Source organism: Oncorhynchus kisutch, linkage group LG21 (genome assembly GCF_002021735.2).
Source record: "Oncorhynchus kisutch isolate 150728-3 linkage group LG21, Okis_V2, whole genome shotgun sequence".
Taxonomy (NCBI): domain Eukaryota; kingdom Metazoa; phylum Chordata; class Actinopteri; order Salmoniformes; family Salmonidae; genus Oncorhynchus; species Oncorhynchus kisutch.
Window position 1 is genome coordinate 15,723,507 of NC_034194.2, and position 20,851 is coordinate 15,744,357.

A 20,851-nucleotide genomic window follows, 5' to 3' on the forward strand; every position below is an offset into this window, starting at 1 on the left:
ACCCACTCTCTGCATCAGTGGCTGTCTATTGGGGATGACTGGGGACTGTTTGTTCGCCAATTAATGACATTAACACAGTTAGATGGTCAACACAGTCAAACACCACAGAATAAAGGCCAGGAAATGTAAATAAATCTAGTGTGATAACCATGCAATAAACAGTGTTCTGAATTAGTTGAATGAAGCAGCGCCAGAATTACTGAGTGGGATGAGGAGGTAAAGCAGGTGACAAAATGATTGACCTTGAGGCTAGTAGAAACTGAGAACAGCTCAATAGCGTTGTTACAGTATGTATCCTGAATGCAACCCTCAACAAAAAGCTGTCCACCTTATTGTAAATGACAGCAAAAAAGCAGAAACCCTTGAACAACCTGCAGTGGAGTGCTAACGACCCACAGTAAATCACATCTGAATACTACCTCTTCATTGGAAGACACCTCTCCAAGTCCTCAAATAAATATTCCACTTTGCAGCAAAGCTGGGGGTGTTGTCTGTTCGCATTGTACACCACTGGTATGCACTTGTGTGAGTACACATCCACTTCAAAACTCGTGGCTTTTCAGACCAGCCACTTCAGATATAAAATCTCAGAAGATGTTAAGAGAAGCTGGGGAAATCTATATGCTCATAAATTCACTGTGCTGCTCTGAGAGACGGGCCTTATGGGTCCTCGTCTAAATCTGCTGCGTGTACAGTACTCTGCCTGCTACCCCTTGAAACTCAATCCAACTCTCTACCAAACCCTGGTAAAACAGTATTACACCTAGTCTTGGCACTACAAAAACAATAACATACAGTACTGTAAGTGTCTTCCCCCCCTCTCATCCCTCCTTCCTCCCCCTCCTAGTGTACTGTAGGCTGACTGATAGTCATGACCCAGCCTCACGGTTATGCTGATGGCATGGGATGGAGTAGAGGATGAGCTCATGGTGTCGCATAGAGCCAAGTAACACAGCGTTTCCTGTGTACGATGCTCCACTCACCTCTTCTTGACCAGAAGGATGGCTACCAGCACCAGCAGGATGAACACCAGCACCCCAGCACTGATGCCAGCGATCTTCACCACCCTGTCTGTCTGCTTAGCTGGGTCCGGGATCACCTCTGGTTCCTCTGTGGCTCCTAGGTAACAGGAGAAACAAAGAGAAATGAAAAAAAAGGGATTGTTGTAGTTTTGACCAGGAAACACACGACTTGAAACTGCGTAGTGAGTCTCTCCCAGCGGAAGCATGCTTTCTTCGACCACTTTAGTTGACCAGATGGTGGTCCACTCCGCGCCACATACATTCTGTTCCATCACACGTGAAGGCATACACTTCAAGATTTACTGTGGACGTTTTCCAGATTGAGCCACGTCACAGCAATGATTTGAGCACAAACACATTCAAAGAGACATCTGAAGACACAGCTACTCGTATTTCAATACACCGATATTCCAATTACTGTATAATATCTATGTGCACTGGTTCTACACACACTGATACCATGATTATGTTGGGTTTTCCACTAAATGCCATCAGAATTGAATTTCTAATTATGTTACATACCCCCTATGGTCCCATGAGATTTTCCAAGCATAAATTAATCTGCGGTCTTTCAATACTTTCGAAATCTTCAGAGCCATTAAGTAAAGCATTGGGTGTGGATCCTCATTATAAAACAAAGAAACAACTATTATATCTTAGTAATGAACGGGTTATTTGCTAAACAAATGACAAAATAGGGACATACGCAAATACTGTCGAATGTGAACAGCAAACTCTTATTTTTTTACGATGTACCAAACAATAAAAGTGAAACCAAATCTAAATATCTACACTGATACGGTTCCCTCTTTGATATATTGTAATATTTTGCTATTGATAAATACAAATGCAATTAATCCTCATTCTAATGCAAAACACACACAAAAAACAAAGCCTAATACTTCCCACTACTCTCTGGTCTCCCAGTACTTAGTAAAATGTGTTTCCTACAGTAGTGGTACACTGTAATGCTATTGTACAATTTCAACAACATAATTATTCTCTTGACCCAAGTCCTACATCTCCTATAACCTTCAGGGCAAATATGAGGTACAAAGGATATTTATCTCCCGACGCAACACTGAACCTAGTACATTCATTCATACAATAACATAGCCCTTTTATGTCAACAGCTGAATGATAACCAACCGTTTCCTATCAGCGAAAGGAATGACAAATGCGACAGCTCCCATCTTATACCCATCCTCAGATTCAAACGGAAGGTGTTTACGGAGAATGATACAATGGGCACAGACCTGAAAACATGGGCAAAGCCCATCTTCAACCAGCACTCAAGCCATTATTCCTCGGGATCAATTCATTGGCCTAGTTTCTACCATGGGAGAGAAGACCAACACGCTGGCATCTGTGTCACTAGAGGGGCCACTCTTGTGTATTTCACTAACTCACCACCCTGAGGCAAGAGGACAACTAAAATCTTCCAAAGACAGACTACACCCCCCCCCCCCCTCCTCCCCCCCATCTCCTTTAGAAAGCTTTCAGGAGCACAGCAGGTTTTAAATAAGTGCTGATTTCTATGACCCTCAAATCCTTTTTTTTATATCAAGGAAGGGAAATCAATGGTCAGTGTTTTTCAGAGAGCAGGTTGTCATAATCTTAGATATTTAGATATTTTCACTGAAAATTATGCGTAGAACATCATCTGTGATCGGAGAGATCGCTAACAAGTTGTGGATGGATGAAACTACCCTAGAGATCATGTCCAACAGCCACTAAAACACATCTAGGAACAGAAAGCAGGATGTATGTAGCAGGAAGGAAGTGGTCTCTTGGGCTAAAACTAATCTCTGTCAGTGTAGGGGGGGGGGCTTTAGGGGCATACCCTTTGGGACTGCCTGTTGTACTTGACAGTGGGCCCCCTACCTCACACACCCCTCCCCATGTGCCTCTGAAAATCTCTCCCTCTTTCTATCAGGTTGGAGGGAGACGGAACGTCTACAGAAAGTGTCCCAGCGGAGCAGGACAAACTGTCCTTGTCTCTCACGTTGTCACCCACTGGCCATGCCGCCGGCTTCAACACTCCTACAGCTCCCCTCTCTCTGTTTGACAGATATTTCACCCTCACTTTAGCCATGCTATCGTACCCAGGAAAATTACTGTAACAGAAACAATTTTCTGCTATTTAAGTCCGGTTCAAACGCATTTAGAAATCAAATCTGCTAAATTAACTGAAGCAGAATAGTTTGGTTCTGCTGAGAGTATTCCTGAACTTAGCCACACGGTGATAAACAAGGCTGGACATGACTAGGATAGAACTGTGAGTTGTTCTGTCAAAGGTTGCTTATCATTCATTGCGGCAAATATTATGGAACTAAGGAATGGAGGAGTCAGTCACAGAAAAATGTCACCTTTTCACCAGCTGTGTCTTCTTCCATATGTTAAACAGCAGCAAAAAATCATCTGATAGGCATAATCCACTCAATGCTTTACATGCAACAGCCGGACAACGCCATCAAGAGCACCATAACAAATGTAATAGAACGCAACCAGAAAACCAATAGGTTTACTAGCAGAGGAGGTTTCACAATAGATGCTGACACCAGTTAAAAAATATATTTTATCAGGTCTGCAGCCCGGTATCAAATGTTTTGAGGTATTGCTTGAGACATAATCGCCATCTTGCCTCAAGAATACTTATGATTCTGTTCGAGCTTTATGAGATACGTTCATGAAGAAAAAAAAGTACAGGAGGAAATTCAAATGGAATTGGATTACAACTATTTTGCAGATAAAATTCCCGGCTTAAAATGAAAATCTATTTTCATTCCTGACGGTGGGCTACATGGCAGAGCCTTTATCAAATTCTATCTGGATTCGTTTGACAACCTTCAGGCCAATGTGCTTCGGAGACATTTGTACACGGAAAACAATTAATGACAACAGTTATTTATTTATTTATTTTAAAGTTAAAAAACAAAGCTTTCATATCCAATTAAGTTAGGGCAATTAAGGTGGTTCTCAATTCAGAGAATGAGAGCACTTCTAGCATTTAATCTATCACAAATGGAAAGCGTGAGTGATTGAGTGTGACAGGCACAAGTGGCCAAAGCCTACACATACTCCAAGTGGGATACTGCATGGACACACACATAGCTACTTGAAATTCTGAGCAGGACACAGTTCTGGGAAATGGATCGTTTATTGTTCAGACTAAACAACATTGTTAAGGGAGGATGTAACACTTACATTTGTTGTATCTTACTCTCCTATAGGCTTATTTCGTTATTATTACTGGATTCATAAATCAATAAGCTACGTTTGGTATTCTCCTTTTGCAGTCATGAAACCACCCGCCCCTAATTGAAGTGACACTGATGACACGGGCACACATAATTGTGACACTAATAAAAATCATCCACAGTTCAGTCACTTCATAAGAGTGTGTTGATGTGGCCAATGGATTCTCTCTACCAAAGCCATGATGAAAAGATGCTACACTATTTCCCCCCCCCCCCCCCCCCTGTCCGATCTTTGAAATGAACAACAAGTCCAACCCCTGTTGTGTCAATGCATAGACAGCTGTTTACGGATTATAGATACAGCGCTTTCCACGTCTGATAATCTAATAGCATTTGTGGGCTGATTTCTAAGCTTGGCCTTATAAATACACAGCACTTACTATATAAATCTGCATCTTAACTGATTAATAAGAACTGCATTACGGGGATACTCGTCCGAATCAAGGAGAAAAACACACAAACACTCAAACACATAAATATCCAATTGATAAGCATAGAGATAAAGCTAAATGAATCTACGTTAATAATACACCACTGTGGGCGACAACATAATCACTGACGAAGAGTTCCATGTTGGAACTTATCCTATTCTATCCGTGACCTAATGTAAGGCGAAGCAAGCTTGTCATTCCTAGCAAGAACAGCGTCAGTGATGTCAACCTTCGCTGAGAGCTGATGCAGCTATACTGATGAGTATTAGCTGCCACCTTAGGCCGATATCAGGGATCAGATGTTTTGATCAGGAGATGTTTTGCCTGTAGCAATATCATCATATAGCTCTCTACTGAAGGACATTAGGGTTTTACTAGTTTCATACCTCCTAGTTTTCATACCTCCTAGTGGAATTAGTTGCTGCTGGGGTACATTCATCTTTTTTTACACTCGAGTCATTTAGCAGATGCTCTTATCCAGAGTGACTTACAGTTGGTGCATTCGTGTTAAGATAGCTAGGTGTTCCGTATGCAAGTACCATGGTCTTGTAGTGGATGCAAGCTTTGACTGGAAGCCAGTGGAGTGTGCGGAGGAGCGGGATGAAATGAGAGAACTTGGGAAGGTTGAAAACCAGGCGGACTGCTGGATAAGTTGCAGGGGTTTGATGGCACAAGCGGGGAGCCCAGCCAACAGTGAGTTGCAGTAGTCCAGACGGGACAGGACAAGTGCCTGATTAGGACCTGCGCAGCTTCCTCTGTGAGGTAGTGTCATACTCTACGGATGTTTTGATGTTTGCAGAGAACGACAGGTTGTTGTCCAGGGTCACGCCAAGGTTCTTTGCACTCTGGGAGGGCAACACTGTGGAGTTGTCAACCGTGATGGAGAGGTCTTTGAGTGGGCAGAAAGAGCAGTTCCGTCTTGTCGAGGTTGCGCTTGAGGTGGTGGGCCGACATCCAAGTTGAGATATCTGCCAGGCACACAGAGATGCATGTCGCCACCTGGGTGTCAGAAGGGGGGAAGGAGAAAAGTAGTTGAGTGTCATCCGCATAGCAATGATAGTAGAGACCACGTGAGGATATGATGGAGCTGAGTGACTTGGTGTATAGAGAGAAGAAGAGAGGGCCTAGAATCGAGCCCTGGGGGACACCAGTAGTGAGAGTATGTGGTGCAGACACTGATCTTCTCCACGTCCCTGGTAGGAGAAGCCTGCCAGGTAGGATGCAATCCAAGAGTGTGAATAGCTTGCGACGCCCAGCCCTGAGAGGGTGGAGAGGAGGATATGACGGTTCATGGTGTTGAAGGCAGAGGAGAGATCTAAGAGGATGAGAACAGAGGAGAGAGAGTAGCTTTGGCGGTGCGGAGAGCCTCCGTGACACAGAGAGCAGTCTTGGTTGAGTGACCCGTCTTGAAGCCTGACTGGTAAGGTTCAAGAAGATAATTCTGAGAAAGATAGCGAGAAAGTTGATCAGAGACAGCACGCTCAAGTGTTTTGGAAAGAATAGCAAGAAGGGATACAGGTCTATAGTTTTTGACGTCAGATGAGTCGAGTGCTGGTTTCTTGAGGAGGGGAGCAGACACAGCCAGTGTTCAGGGATGAGTTCATGAGGGAAATGAGGAATGGGAGAAGGTCTCCAGAGATGGTCTGGAGAAGGTGATGGGGGATGGGTTTGAGCAGGTAGGTTGTTGGGGGGCCAGACCTCACTAGTTGCTGGATGTCATCTGGAGAGAGAGGGGAAATAGAGGTCAAGGTGTAGGGTAGTTCTGTGTGATTGAGACCAGTCAATAGGCTGAGTGAATGAGTAGTGGATGTCGTCACCCTTTTTTCAAAGTGGTTGACAAAGTCGTCCGCAGAGAGGGAGGAGTGGGGGGGGGTGGAGGATTAAGGATGCAGGAGACGGTGGAAAATAGTTTCCTACGGTTAGAGGCAGAAGCTTGAAATTTAGAGTGGTAGGAAGTGGCTTTAGCAGCGGATACAGAGGAAGAGAAGGTAGAGAGGAGGGAAAGGATGTCCTCCGAAAAGGTTGTTATCCTCCATTTTTTTTGCTTAGCTGCCTGCAGCCCTGTTCTGTAAGCTCGCAATGAGTCACTCCGACATGGAGCAGGAGGGGAGGGCCATGCCGGCCGGGAGGAAAGGCAACCGTGCGAGTCATGGGATGCGGAAAGGGAGGAGAGTAGGGTCGAAGAGGCAGAATCAGGAGACAGGAGGGAAAAGGATTTAGCAGAAGGGAGAGATGATAGGCTAGAAGAGGAGAGTAGTGGGAGAGAGAGAAGTAGGGTGGAACTCAATTACCTGTGGACTTGATGGGACTATTTGCTTCTATGTCGCCTAGCCTAGTGCCTTTTGAATGCGACTGCTGAAGCTAAACTGACTGGCCCTTTAATTGTAGTAAGAGACATAGTCATAAGTACTTGAAATACTTGGCCAGTTAAATCCAATGCACTTGCAAAAATGCATATTCAGCATAAATGTTGTCCATAAACTATAATGCAGATCATTTCAATAGTGCAAGAGGACAGAGTCCATAAATCAGCAACCTATTTCCATCACGGATGAGCTGGCACTGTATGAATTGTAACAATTGAATGACCACTCCCTCTTAATCACCAAAAACCAACAGCATGGCTTTATTATGAAAACCAGTGAGCTTTCTCTCTCTCTAACTGTGAAATCCAAAGGGTTGGCACTGCTAGCCCCCTGTTCCCACAGAAACAAGCTGTTCACCAGAGAAGGTGCTTTACAAGCGCGAATGTTACAAATAAATAAGCTTTCCTTAATTCTGCCTCAATCCAGATCCTCGCTGCACGACAATTCTCTTGGAAGAGTGACAGAAAATAAAGTGGCACACACATTATCACGTAACAGTTCTTCATCGGAGCACGAGAGAGGGCATTCATTGGCTACTGGGAAAAGTGAAATCCAACTGTACTGTACGGTCAATGCATTAATATTGGGCAAGAAGGACTTTTATTGTTGTACAAATAAGCAAAAATGTAAGTCTTACCTTTCGTTGCAAGTCTCAGACATTGTGTTTTTGTTTCCTGTGGAAAATAAATTAAATTCAAATTAAATACAATACAACATAAGGATTTTAATTCATTTAAAAGGGTGGGGTGGCAAACAATGCTCCTCGATGTAAAACTCCAATAACCCAATGGGGTAACATTAGAGAATCCTATTGGCTGATAGAGCGTCGTGCATATTCACCTTCTCCACGCTGCTGACGGCCTGGAAGTAGATGTTATAGTTCTTCCTGGGAGCGAGCGGAGGGTTCCAGAAGCCGTGGTATGTCTTGTTGTCGCCCACCGTGAACGGAGAAGGCTCCGGAAGGTTCCCAGGCGGGAGTTCTGCCGCAAAGTAATACGGTGAACCGCCACTGGAGGCGTGGAAGGAGACTGGGACCTGGTAGCAGTCCACGGAGCTGGCCTCCCTGCGTGTGCGATGAGGATTCAGCTCCTCCACTACGATCTGATAAGCACTGCGGAGAGGAACAGGACATCACAGGCAATCAGTCCTCACAAAACAGCACAAGCAAACAAAGTCAGCTAGCCAAACAAAAGCAGGCTAATCTTAAAGCAATCTCTCACTTCACAGAGCACAGAGAGGGCATGCCAAATGAGTTGAACTGCTGGAATTAGCCCTGGCTTGGTAACATCGTACACGCTGCAGGCCATGATATCTCTACCTGAGCCCATTTATCTGCACATAGCCTTTAACTAATAACCGTCCATTCTCTCAGACTGGGAGGCTGTAGACTAAAGAGAAAGGGCTCATGAAACGCCGGTGGGAGTAAACAGGTCGTGTCTCTCATTAGTATTACAAAGTCACACTGACGTGCTTCGTCTCTCCCCCTAAGGGTCTTAACGTGGCAAGACACGCACTAACCACAGTGCCAGGGCAACTTATAAACACAACGCAGAGCGAGGAGAGGAGGAGAGGAGGAGCGCCCCTCGCACACCCATGGAGCTGTAAACCTAGCAGAACCTCCTTCCTTCCACCCTTGGTAATGACTGCCCGGGGGCGCATCTCTCTCTCCCCCTCGTCCACCCTTCCCTCACCATTAGTGCCCAGCGGCATGACAGCCTTCGCCACCTCCCTGACCTTCCATAGCTCCTATTTTAGCTCAAAGCGCCGCAGATCTAAAATGCAAGTGACACTCCATAATGCCGGGCGCAGATGGACACAAAATCTGCCCCCTTCCACCGAAATAGAGTGAGTGCTCTGGCTCGTTTCCTCTTCCTTGTATCGCTTGTCAAACTGTTACAAATTACCTGAGCAGATGGCCTGAAGGCTCATTATAGCTCAATCCCTAATACACACCTTAACCAAACCTCTCTAAATTACCCCTGCACAGAGTTGCTGCGTGATTAGCCAATCAGCTTTCATCAGAGCTTGGCCAGTTTTACGGTGCACAGCCAAAACTGGCCAAATTAAACTATCCTTTTGATAATGCACTCAGGCCACAATCTGTCCAATTCCGAATCACTGTCTATTTTAAAAACACACATCTTTGTTTCGTTGGTACTCCTAAATCCTTTAAAAGCCCATGCCTTTACTACGTCATCCGTTTCGTATGACATGTTACGCCCTGAAAAATTTCATATTGCATATCATTGTTTTGCATTTCGTATGATATGTTACGAGTCCATTTCGTACAATGTGTTACGAATTTGTTGTGCTTAAGATCCTGGACTGTATCTTTAATTGCTACACAGAAATTATTTGATATTGAGATAAAAATGGCTGCATTGGACCTTTAAGCGGGTAAAAACGTGACATAATCCTAGTGGCAGTGTATTTCCCAATCCTAATACCCACCCTCCATTGCATATTTGGTATCTGATTATGCGATTCATCTTTATGATATTTGTAACAATACTCTACACAACGTCTGTATCCCAGACAGAAAACAGCCACATTTAGAGGGGTGTGTGACATATTAGCAACAACTGCCACATCTACTGAGTGAGTGCCTGTGAGGAAGAAATGTGGTCAGCTGGTTTTGTATTCAGGGCTGTTGTCCTTCCCCTCCCCATCTGCGGCCCCTCCAATTTCACAATCGAAGCCCAGGCCTGGCAGCATAATAGCTGATTTACTGAATCTGAGAGCAAAGAGTTATCTTCAAATTCCCTTTATGACAAGTACCTTCAAACTCCATATCCCTGCCGATTGTGATAGGGGAGGGGAAATGAAAAGGCACAGGCCAACAATGGCCAAATCAAATAGAGATCGGCGGGGCCATGGACCTGAATATCTAAATTCCCTGCAGAGTCTCTGCAAACATTACCCAGCACTGCTCTCTCTATTTGTGGGCTGTGCTGCATTAAGGGACAGGGAGGGACAGGGAACAACACGACACAAACGTCCTGACAGAGAGGTCAGGCAAGCGGACGGAGGAGCTTCATTAAAATGATTGGATGGAACCTTTGGACTAGAACAAAGCCAGGCATTAGTTCTCTTACCTGATAGGGGCACCTTTGGCCTGAGCTGGCTTCAGTAGGACCGTGATGGTGGTGGCCGTCTCATTCAGAAACGCCTCGGATCCATCATACTCCTCCAGAGTTGGGGCTGGGGGGGGGGGGGGGGGGGGGGGGGGGGGGGGAGACAAGAATTAAATGCAAAATCACAGATGGAGGAAAAATGCAAGAGTGGGGGTAATTGACGGCAATGGGGTGTACTATGTTGAAGGCTTGGGGAAAGCATGCTACGCCAAGACACATTATGTTTCATTTTGGACTTGGCTGAACTTGGCTTTATTATAGTACTGCAAAGTGCATAGTAAACAGCCCCTCTCCTGCTTGGAACATGTTTTCTAATGCATTTCTGAGAATTGCAACCCAACAGTTTTGCCAAAAAAGCGTGAAATGATGTTTCCTGTGTGATTACAACTAAATTGTGTACATTACATCTCTTAAAGATTGAACTAGGTGTTTAGTGCAAAAAGCACAAGGCCTCTCTTACTTAAGAAAGGCTACTGGCCTTATTTGCCAATATATCAAGAAGCTTTTAGCTTCCATTCACCTGCTTAATTTGATTGCTTTAAATTCTGTCTGTGGTTCGCATTATTATCTAATGAGGTCCTAGGCTGTCACTTCAACAGATTTCAAATGCATCCCTGTCTAGTGCACGTTGAGTGCTGCCAAGATTAGAGTTGGGAAAATAGTGTGCTGAAGAAAATGACTCCAACAGGTATGGAGAATCCATATATTCCATTAAGCAACAGAGTCTGATACAGTAACCATTACAGACAGATATCTCAGCGCTGTGCTTAGTATTATGGGAGAAATTGCTCTGAAAATCAAAACCCATAACCCAACCACATTATGCATTAAAATGCACCATTTTCACCCCATTTTGGTTACTTTGCTTCCTAGATGCTACTTGCAGCTGAAGCGCTAACAGACCCCATTTTAACGTAACGACAACAACGATAACAGTTACATTATGCATCAATTTAACACAACTATGATAGCTACTTATTATATACAATAAACCATATTTCCTCTGGTAGCACTCCTTATAGCCTAGCAGCAGCAACACCACTGTCATTGTATATGTAATCTACCATACTAGGGAGGATCCTCTCGGTCCGGTTTCCCTTGTAAAAGAGGTCTTCTGACCTCAATGGGACTTCCTGGATAAATAAAGGTTAAAGGTCCAATGCAGTTGTCTCAATATTAAATCCTTTCTGGGTAACAATTAAGTGTACCTTACGGTGATTGTTTTCAATCCAAATGGTCAAAAATAGACAAAATAGCTTCTTAGTAAAGAGCAATTTGTCAAGCAAGAATTTTGCTAGGACTCTCTGAGAGGGGAGGGGAGAACTGACAACTAGCAGTTATTGGCGGAGAGGTTTGGAACTCTCTTATTAGTCTATTAACTTGTTTGCCGCCTGGTGTTGTCACCGGGCAGGCCAAAACTCCATCCTACCAAAACAGGCAAAAATTTCAGGGGGTCTTTTCAAACAGCTCTTACACTAAAAGGGCATTAATCATAATATTCACAATTTCACAGTATTATTCCAACCTCATTTGGAAATATATACAGAATGTACAAAACATTAAGAACCATGACATAGACTGACCAGGTGAATCCAGGTGAAATCTATGGCACCTTATTGATGTCACCACTTCAATCAGTGTAGATGAAGGCGAGGAGACAGGTTAGAGAAGGATTTTTAAGCCTTGAGATAATTGAGACATAGATTGTGTACGTGTGCCATTCAGAGGGTGAACGGGCAAGACAAAAGATTTAAGTGCCATTGAACGGGGTATGGTAGTAGGTGCCAGGTGCACCAGTTTGTGCCAAGAACAGCAAAGCTGCTGGGTTTTTCATGCTCAACTGTTTCTGTATCTGTAACTGTGTGTATCAAGAATGGTCCACCACCAAAAGGACATCCAGTCAACTCGACACAACTGTGGGAAGCATTGGAGTCAACATGGGCCAGCATCCCTGTGGAATGCATTCGACACCTGGCAGAGTCCATGACCCCGACAAATTGTGGCTGTTCTGAGGGGGAAAAGGGCGGGGGGGGGGGGGGGGGGGGGGATAAATGTACCAGAGATGTTGGTGGTGATGTTGAGTGTGGTTGGGGGCCCGAAGCCCTTGACGGTGCTGGCTCGTATGATGAACTGGTAGGTGGTGCCAGGGTGCAGCTGGTTGAAGACGTGGTGAGAAGTGTTCCAGGGCAGAGACACGATCAGAGGAGGCCGCAGTAACGGCACCGAGGGGTCAAAGGACCGAATACCATTGTAGCTGATCTGTCAGGGGAGGGAGAGGTGAGGGAAATACAATATTTACCTAATGAGCTGTCGAAAAAGTGTTCAAGCAAATGGTAATGAGGTTTCTGTTACATTATGCCGTGATGGAAACCTTTTCATCCGTCTTTAAGTAAGCGGAATGCACATACATAGCAAAGTACATAGTAAAGTACATAGCAAAGTACATAGCAAAGTACATAGCAAAGTACATAGCAAAGTACATAGTAAAGTACATAGCAAAGTACATAGTAAAGTACATAGCAAAGTACATAGTAAAGTACATAGCAAAGTACATAGCAAAGTTTTAAAAACTGAAATTCGTTTTCAGTGATTTTTCTGCATTGTGTTTACAGCATGCATACAATCTCATAAACCTGGACTAAAATGTGTGGTAAAGATTTTGATCATGTGACTTCCCATGTCATTATGTAGTAAGTGTCATGTTACATTCCCATGTATTATGTGGGCCAGTGTTCTCATACTCTCACAGGAAATGTTTCTTCCATACACCCCATTGCACACAAGCTATGAATCACTGTTGTTTTTACCTTAAATAATACAATACAGTTAATTATGGATCAGAACACCTTTTCATACTGTATCTAAGCAGTACTCAAAAAAAGTATTTTTCAACAGTAACATACAATGAGATTCCCTTCGAACCCACAGTCCACTGTTTGAGTTACAGTATTTGCACCATAGTCCTGTATGAAAAAGGAGCAGGTTTCACATGCTTCCATAGGGACAGTAAAGGTTCATAAAACCTGTGAAACATGGTTTAGATATACAAACCACATGTGGATCCTGGACAGACCTGTCTACCCTCACACCTCCACCCTCAATCCCCCCCACTCCCCACCTCTCTCCATACTCCCACCTCTCCTACCTCTCCCCCCCTCCCACATGTGGATCCTGGACAGACCTGTCTACCCTCACACCTCCACCCTCAATCCCCCCCACTCCCCACCTCTCTCCATACTCCCACCTCTCCTACCTCTCCCCCCCTCCCACATGTGGATCCTGGACAGACCTGTCTACCCTCACACCTCCACCCTCAATCCCCCCCACTCCCCACCTCTCTCCATACTCCCACCTCTCCTACCTCTCCCCCCCTCCCTCCCTCCCACATGTGGATCCTGGACAGACCTGTCTACCCTCACACCTCCACCCTCAATCCCCCCCACTCCCCACCTCTCTCCATACTACCATCTCTCCTACCTCTCCCCCCCTCCCTCCCTCCCACATGTGGATCCTGGACAGACCTGTCTACCCTCACACCTCCACCCTCAATCCCCCCCACTCCCCACCTCTCTCCATACTCCCACCTCTCCTACCTCTCCCCCCCTCCCTCCCTCCCACATGTGGATCCTGGACAGACCTGTCTACCCTCACACCTCCACCCTCAATCCCCCCCACTCCCCACCTCTCTCCATACTACCATCTCTCCTACCTCTCCCCCCCTCCCTCCCTCCCACATGTGGATCCTGGACAGACCTGTCTACCCTCACACCTCCACCCCCAATCCCCCCCACTCTCTCCCTCCCTTCCCCACTTCTCTCCATACTCCCACCTCTCCCTCCCCTTCCTCCCTCCCTCTCTCCCTTGGCCACCCCCGTCACTCCCTTCTCCACATCTCTCCATATCTCTCCTCTCCTGCCTCCCCCCCGTCACTCCCTTCCCCACCCCCACCTCTCTCCATACCCCTACCTCTCCCGCCCCTGCCCTCCCTCCCTCCCCCCACCTCCTTCTGACCATAATGCTTCATTACCTCATACTGGGTGATGATCCCATTGGGCTCCAGTGGTTCCTTCCAGTAGAGGAAGATCCGATCCTCAAACGGTGTGGCTTTCATGGACTGGCTGGGAACGGGGCCAGGCACTGCATTAGGACAGAAGACAGGAGGAGTAGGTCCTAGTGCAATCAAAGGAAGGCCACTGTGCTGTAATGAATCCTATTCTCACAGAGAGAGCCACTCCTGAGCCTCTGCGCCCGTAACAAGACCACTGATTGGATTTACTTACCGTAAAGCAACATGTTGAAAATGGCATAATAATGTAGAGCTCTGTGCTAGCACTGAATGGCAGACACTCGAATCCCTGGTGTTTATTTTTTTTTATTGAATTTTGATAATGTATTTACACGAGAGGAGATCAAGGTGCAATGTCTTTTCAAGAGCATCCTCTCTCTCTGTCTGCATGTTTTATGATCAAATTAGTCTCCTTTAATTTGTAACTTTCACTATTAGAGTACATCCATCAGCAAGAGAAACCAGCATGCCAGACCACTGTGACATGAGTACTGATCAGTGGAAAACTAAATGTATTGACTAGAATCTCCAATCCAAAATGTTAATGTATTGGAACTCTCCACGAAGATACTTCCTAGTGTTTCGTCTAACATTTTAGCAGTACAATAGCTGAGATAGCAGGGCTGTCAATGGGTAACAGTAGTAGCCTAATATTCTGAGGACCTTCGTAATACATCCTGGATTGGTGAACACTACTGACTGACAGCCTCATCACTACTGATGAAACCTGGCAGTCCCATGGGTCTCTATGGCTGCCACAGGACTGGTCTGCCATGGGGCTGTGTCTGCCTGCATGCCTGTCTCCCTGGGCTGTGTTCTAGTCTAGTCAGGCTAGGTCGGGGATGTCCAAAGCCCTCTCCTTCACAGCAGACAGACAGAGAGCAGTAGCGTGACCAGGTCACATGGTTGGGTGCTTGTCAGGCCTGTCTGTCTGAAGAGAGGAGCAGGGCCCGGGGGCGGCGCGCACGTGCGTGTCTGCTGTCTCCAGATCAGTGTTAGAGGAACTGTTTACGTGGGCCTCTCTTCTCCTCTCCCCCAAGTCAGACAAACTTAAATTTATCAAATCTGCTGGATGGATGTCACTGAGACATCAGCTTTTTACACACAAAAAAAAACATGCATTCCTTTTTCCTGACTGATGCTACTGAAAATGGGCTTGGTTTGACATGTTAAAAACAATCAGACAGATTTCTCTTCTGCTGTTGGAATACCACTGAAGTTATACACCCCAATCTATTAAAAAAATAAACAAATTGTAGAACTAGGTAATAACATGTTTTTATTTATTTAGAATTTTTTATTTAACCTTTATTTAATTGGGCACGTCAGTTAAGAACAAAATCTTATTTAAATGACGGCCTAACCCGGCCAAACCCAGACGACGCTGGGCCAATTGTGCGCCACCCTATGGGACTCCCAATCACGGCCGGATGTGATACAGCCCGGATTTGAACCGGGTGACGACTGTAGTGACTGTAGTGACGACTCTTGCACAGAGTTGCAGTGCCTTAGACTGCTGCGCCACTCGGGAGCCTAGCAGGACCGGAATATAACCCCAAAAACAAATCTCTAGCTACATGCAGAATCAGGGAAAAGTTCAAATAAGTTCTGGTGGAACAATTACAGAGGGCTCAGTCATTTCTCTAACATTATCTCCTGGGCTTGTGCGAACGTGAAGTGAGATTTAAACAGGTCCTCTTCAAGGGACAACATGTCTGCCGGTAGCCACAGGATAGAGCTGGTCACCTGGCTGCATGATTATAATACTGAAGCGTTTAATGTGAGTTATAAATTCCGGGCTGCCGCCAGTGCTGTTATCTCAGCCCTTGGTTAGCTACCCAGCTAGTGTCTATTCAGAGAGCAACAGTGAGAAAACGTGCCCTGCTTTGAAATGAGTAACTCAGCCCAGAGGTAGGAATCACGGGGGGCAGCAAAGAGCATGAGTCAATTTCAACTGGTTACAAACAGAGCTAGATACATCTACCTTTTCAAAATACATGAGAATTATAGAGATGGGTGAGCTTGATTCATTAACACTGACGAATAAGTGTGAATTCTACATCTGAAATCTGAGCATTAAAAAAAGCCTCTCTGTCTCCTGACACCTATCTGTTATGTAGAGTGCACATACCATCTTCATCTGTCTGGATGATGGTCTCGTCGCTCTCCTTGCGTCCCTCGGGGTTGGTGAGGATCATCTTGAGGCTGACATTGGTGTTGGGGGGCAGGTTGCCCACCACGTGGCGTGGGGCCTTGGGGTCCATGTCCAGGCAGTCGGCCTTGGTCTGATTGTTGGCGTTGTAGTAATGGTAGCAGATGGTGACGTTGAAGGTGTGGCAGCGGGTGATGTTGTAGCCCAGAGACTCCCAGTCCACAGCGATGAACCTGGCCTGGGTCTCGGCAATCTTCAGCTTCTTCGGGGTCCGCATCGGCTCTGGAGGAGAAAAAGAAACCCATGACTACAACTATGGCCAACATAAAATCACTGGAGAGACCCGTTTGTGTACAGTGTCATCTGATGTGGGGACAACATATACTGCCACTAACATGTCTGTCACAGAAGAATGTGCACGGTTAGCCAGTATTAACACATCAGTTCCACATGGATGCTCTGTGAAAGCGCGGTGTTGATGATGGTGCCTGACAATTGTCCTTCAGCAGCACGGCGGCCAGTCTACACAAAGCTCCACTTTTCTTTTCCTCATCCCCGGATCAGAACATATCCACAGACAAATAATGAGGCCGTTATGAGGATTAAATGTCCATGTGAGAGAAGGGGAGGGGGGGGGGGGGGGCTAATGAGCAACGTAAACTGTGTGGATTGTGTTGAGCCAGCGCTGGTGACCAGGAGGACACTCACACAGCCTCTTAAGGGCTTCTGAATTAGCCAATATATCACCCTGGGAGGAAGTCAATATAATCCAGCCCGCAATCCATCAAGCAATGGTGGATACTAATGACTCTAATAGTCCAATTTACCTGCGCGATTAAGGCAATGATGCAAGTAGTGCCTTTGTCTCACCGTGACTGTTTGCCGGTTGCTATGTGGAGATGCAGCCAACACTGCAGCAACCAGCAAGGGCAGGACTTCAATAGGAGAATGACTTGAAACACTTTTAACACTGTATTTGTGTACTGTGCTGATTTCCTCATTTACAATGCAGTGGTTTGGACTTTCTGTACTTTCATATTTGGATTATCACTAAAGAGTATTGACATGTTAGGCTTTATATTCAAAATGCTACGCATTTCCTGTCCGTGCATAAACAGGAGTTAGGGGCCAGGTTTGAGGGTTAAGGGGCTTTCAATTTGTCCTTTATTGATGAGTTTCAGACACCGGCCTAGTCGTGGCTAAAGTGCAGGACCTGACATGTAGAGGTTGTGGGGGTTCAGTCTCAGCTAAGTCGTCCACCGCAGTGAGCCCTGGTGCCCTTTCCCACTCTGCAACACTCATTCATTGAGTAATGGGGTAAGGATTCTGCCATGGCTGGCCTGGGGGGGGGGGGGGGGGTGTACGTGTGCACCGTGCAGGCTCTTGGCGTGGCAGGCCATCCTCACACAAAAGCCTCTCTCTCTCTCTCAAATGTCCTCCGTGGAAACAGACCTGCCCTTATTCTGTGCAGTCTCATCTCTACCACCACTGCTCTGAGCCACAGAAAGGGAGATGGACAGAAAGGGAGATGGACAGAAAGGGAGATGGACAGAAAGGGAGATGGACAGAAAGGGAGATGGACAGAAAGGGAGATGGACAGAAAGGGAGATGGACAGAAAGGCTAGACGTTCTATGTATGTTAATAACGTGTTCTTCTTAGGCCAAACTGACAAGAAGAGAAGAGGAGAAAGGTTAACTCGTGGTGCTAAATCACAGATTGTCCATTTTTAAAGGCTGGGCCCTCAGCTGGGTGTAATCACCTGCTCTTTGATGAGCGTCGCCCAGGAGAGTCCTTCCTTTCTAGCCTAATTAAAATGAAAAGCTCTGAATAAAGACTGGGGACTTGTTAACATGAATCTGAGATCGACTGTTGGCTCTGGGGGTTATTATGGATGAAGCTCTCTACAACTCCATACACTGTTAGAGAGATAGTGGGCCATCTCCAACATTCATCTACACCACTTGTCATTACTCGCACTCTTTTGTTTGAGCCATTTATATTGATGTGGCGTATTGTCTCAAATCAATGGCATTGGATGTTGGCGCTATAACTTGGGAAAAACATGTCAATAGATACCAAAATGTAATTAAATCCCTCTTTTCCTCGGCGAAGAGTGGGGGGGGGGGGGGGACACACACAAATGTTCACACTCCTCTACCACCGTTAACCGCTGCCCTGCAGTGTTTCATTTGAAGTGGCGCCACCGGTGATGATGAAACGTTTGTCGTGACTTATTTAGTGGCCAGTGTTCCTGAGGGTGAGCAGTGCTCAGAGGGGAATTGGTCCAGGAGTGGCCACAGGTTGTCTGTAATAGAGCGGAAGCCGTCGCGAGCAACCTGTTGACCTCCTCTCTCTTCTCTTCACAATACAAGCATTTATTAAATACCCCGAGAACCGGGAAACTAAAATTCAATTTCTCCCCTTTTTTTTTGTTGCTTCCTGAGCCCGGCGACATGATAGTTCAATACGAGACCATTTCTGTGTAGAGCCAATGTACACTTAGTCTGAGATAATTGTGGAAATAAAAGCAAGGGAGAGAAAATAATGAAGAGGAAAAAGAACACGAGGGTAGAGACACACATCTCCCATAGGTCCATTTTACCTATAACAAGTCATTATCTGGTTGTCACTCACTGGGAAACGCACACAAAATTCAGTTGAGCCAGTGACAGCATGCAATTTCTGCACATTTTCACATGGCACATTTATTTTTTTTCTTAAATCTCGACAGGTTCTTTGGAGGCACGTCATAAATGAATGGAACGAATAAGTCAGTGCATTTTCCCCCACATAATAATACTCTTTGTAAGTTTGGTCAAGGGCAAAATCATTTCAAAAGCTGATTTTCCTGACAATAGAGAGTGAGGTCAACAGTGACAAATAGCGAGAGAAAGAGCGAGAGAAGGCCATTCTAACAGAAGAATCTGAGAATTCAGTCATAATGACATGTTTTGATCAGGGACACGTTTCATCTGCCAAGTGGAACACATGAAAAAGCCAGGGGGAAACTATTCCTATAATCTTTACCACACTTGATCCACTCCAGCATATGTGCACGACGTGAACTCAGTAACGGCCAAATGATTTAGGATCAGCCTGAAATGGGCCTTGACTGGGAGATAGAGGCAAAGCCAAAGCTATACATTATCAACCTATTAGTAAGTGCCCAACCCATATGATGACCCGAAATTCAGCTATTCAGTTTGGGGGTGAAAAGATAAAAGAGTAGACAAAATAAATGAAAGTACCAGGGACGAATAGAGTCGGATAGATTCCTGACATCCTCCATCATTTAAATGTCAACCAGGCAATAATAAGTTGGGGTTAGAAATTAATTGCTTACGACTTCCAATGCCCCATCAACTTTCACCACATGCGTACACACAAAGAAGCAATAACATTTGCATAGCAGACAATTACCTGTCCCCCTCTCTCTCTTGCCCCCCCCCCATTCCCTCTTCTTTATTCTGTGTATTCTATCACCCAGGGCCATGATTAACAACGCGTGTACCCTTCAGAGCTGATCAATAGCCGTGAAGTCCTGCATTAACTTTACAGATTAGGCAAGCCCCCTATAATAAATTCCATCGATTCCGGCAGCCTCAGATGCTAAAATCCCAGAGTATTTTTCAAGCCTTAAATTAAAAGGAGATATACGGTCCTGGGAGAGGCATGGTGCCAGAGCGATTAGGAAAGCGTGCCCACTTTCCTAACGCCCCTTTTTCAGGATGGATGCAGGCTGCAGCCCAGTGGCTCACCATACTAAACAGGACAGGGCCCTCCTTTGGCCCCTCAATTCAAACACACATTTCCCCTCTGACCCTCCTTGCACTAGGCTTCCTTTATCTACAGTGCAGTGGGTGGGTGAGGAGGGGTGAGGGAAAGAGGGGTCGGGGGGGGGGGGGGGGGGAGTCTGGAACGTGGCCATTTGGGATGAGAACACCGTGGCGTCGTCCCTGGATCTTTAATCAACCATTGATGTCGAAAACAAAACCCATTGTTCGTACGGCCCGCTCTTCGCGGCGAGCGACAATGTATTCTTTGTCTCCACGGCGTTCAGCAGAGAGAAAAAGTAACATTTGCATATACGGAGGTAAATATTTCTCTACAGAGTGCTTACATGATTCAAAGGCATGTCTGAAGCACCTGATTAAGTGCACAAGCAATCAATCATAATCAAATAAGCAGTCACCAGACTCCTTAATGGCAAAGAAACCACATTGAATATCCTGTATTGATTTCAGATCTTCCCTCCTTATTTTGCAGCTTGATTCCATTATTTGTTTGCTAATCCGATTAGCAAGGCCCATGATTGCATTATAAGAGAGTTTAAGAATCTGTCACCCGTTGGGCTAAATGACCAATGAGGATGCGTCATGGCATTGCTGACGTGCTGCTGGTCCAAACAAATTACACACA

At 45.6% G+C, this 20,851-nt stretch overlaps 1 protein-coding gene across 13 annotated transcripts in view; it reads right to left on the bottom strand.

Moving 5' to 3' along the window:
• ptprk (protein tyrosine phosphatase receptor type K) overlaps window positions 1-20,851 on the bottom strand; it is a 149,181-nt gene that overhangs the window by 19,815 nt on the left and 108,515 nt on the right. For all 13 annotated transcript variants that reach the window (XM_031800933.1, XM_031800932.1, XM_031800934.1 and 10 more), the window contains exons 8-14: window positions 16,411-16,713; window positions 14,241-14,350; window positions 12,271-12,472; window positions 10,175-10,280; window positions 7,920-8,190; window positions 7,717-7,753; window positions 984-1,119 (exon numbers count right to left, since the gene is read on the bottom strand). In XM_031800933.1, the coding sequence (XP_031656793.1) occupies window positions 984-1,119; window positions 7,717-7,753; window positions 7,920-8,190; window positions 10,175-10,280; window positions 12,271-12,472; window positions 14,241-14,350; window positions 16,411-16,713 (1,165 nt within the window). The remainder of the gene's footprint in view (window positions 1-983; window positions 1,120-7,716; window positions 7,754-7,919; window positions 8,191-10,174; window positions 10,281-12,270; window positions 12,473-14,240; window positions 14,351-16,410; window positions 16,714-20,851) is intronic.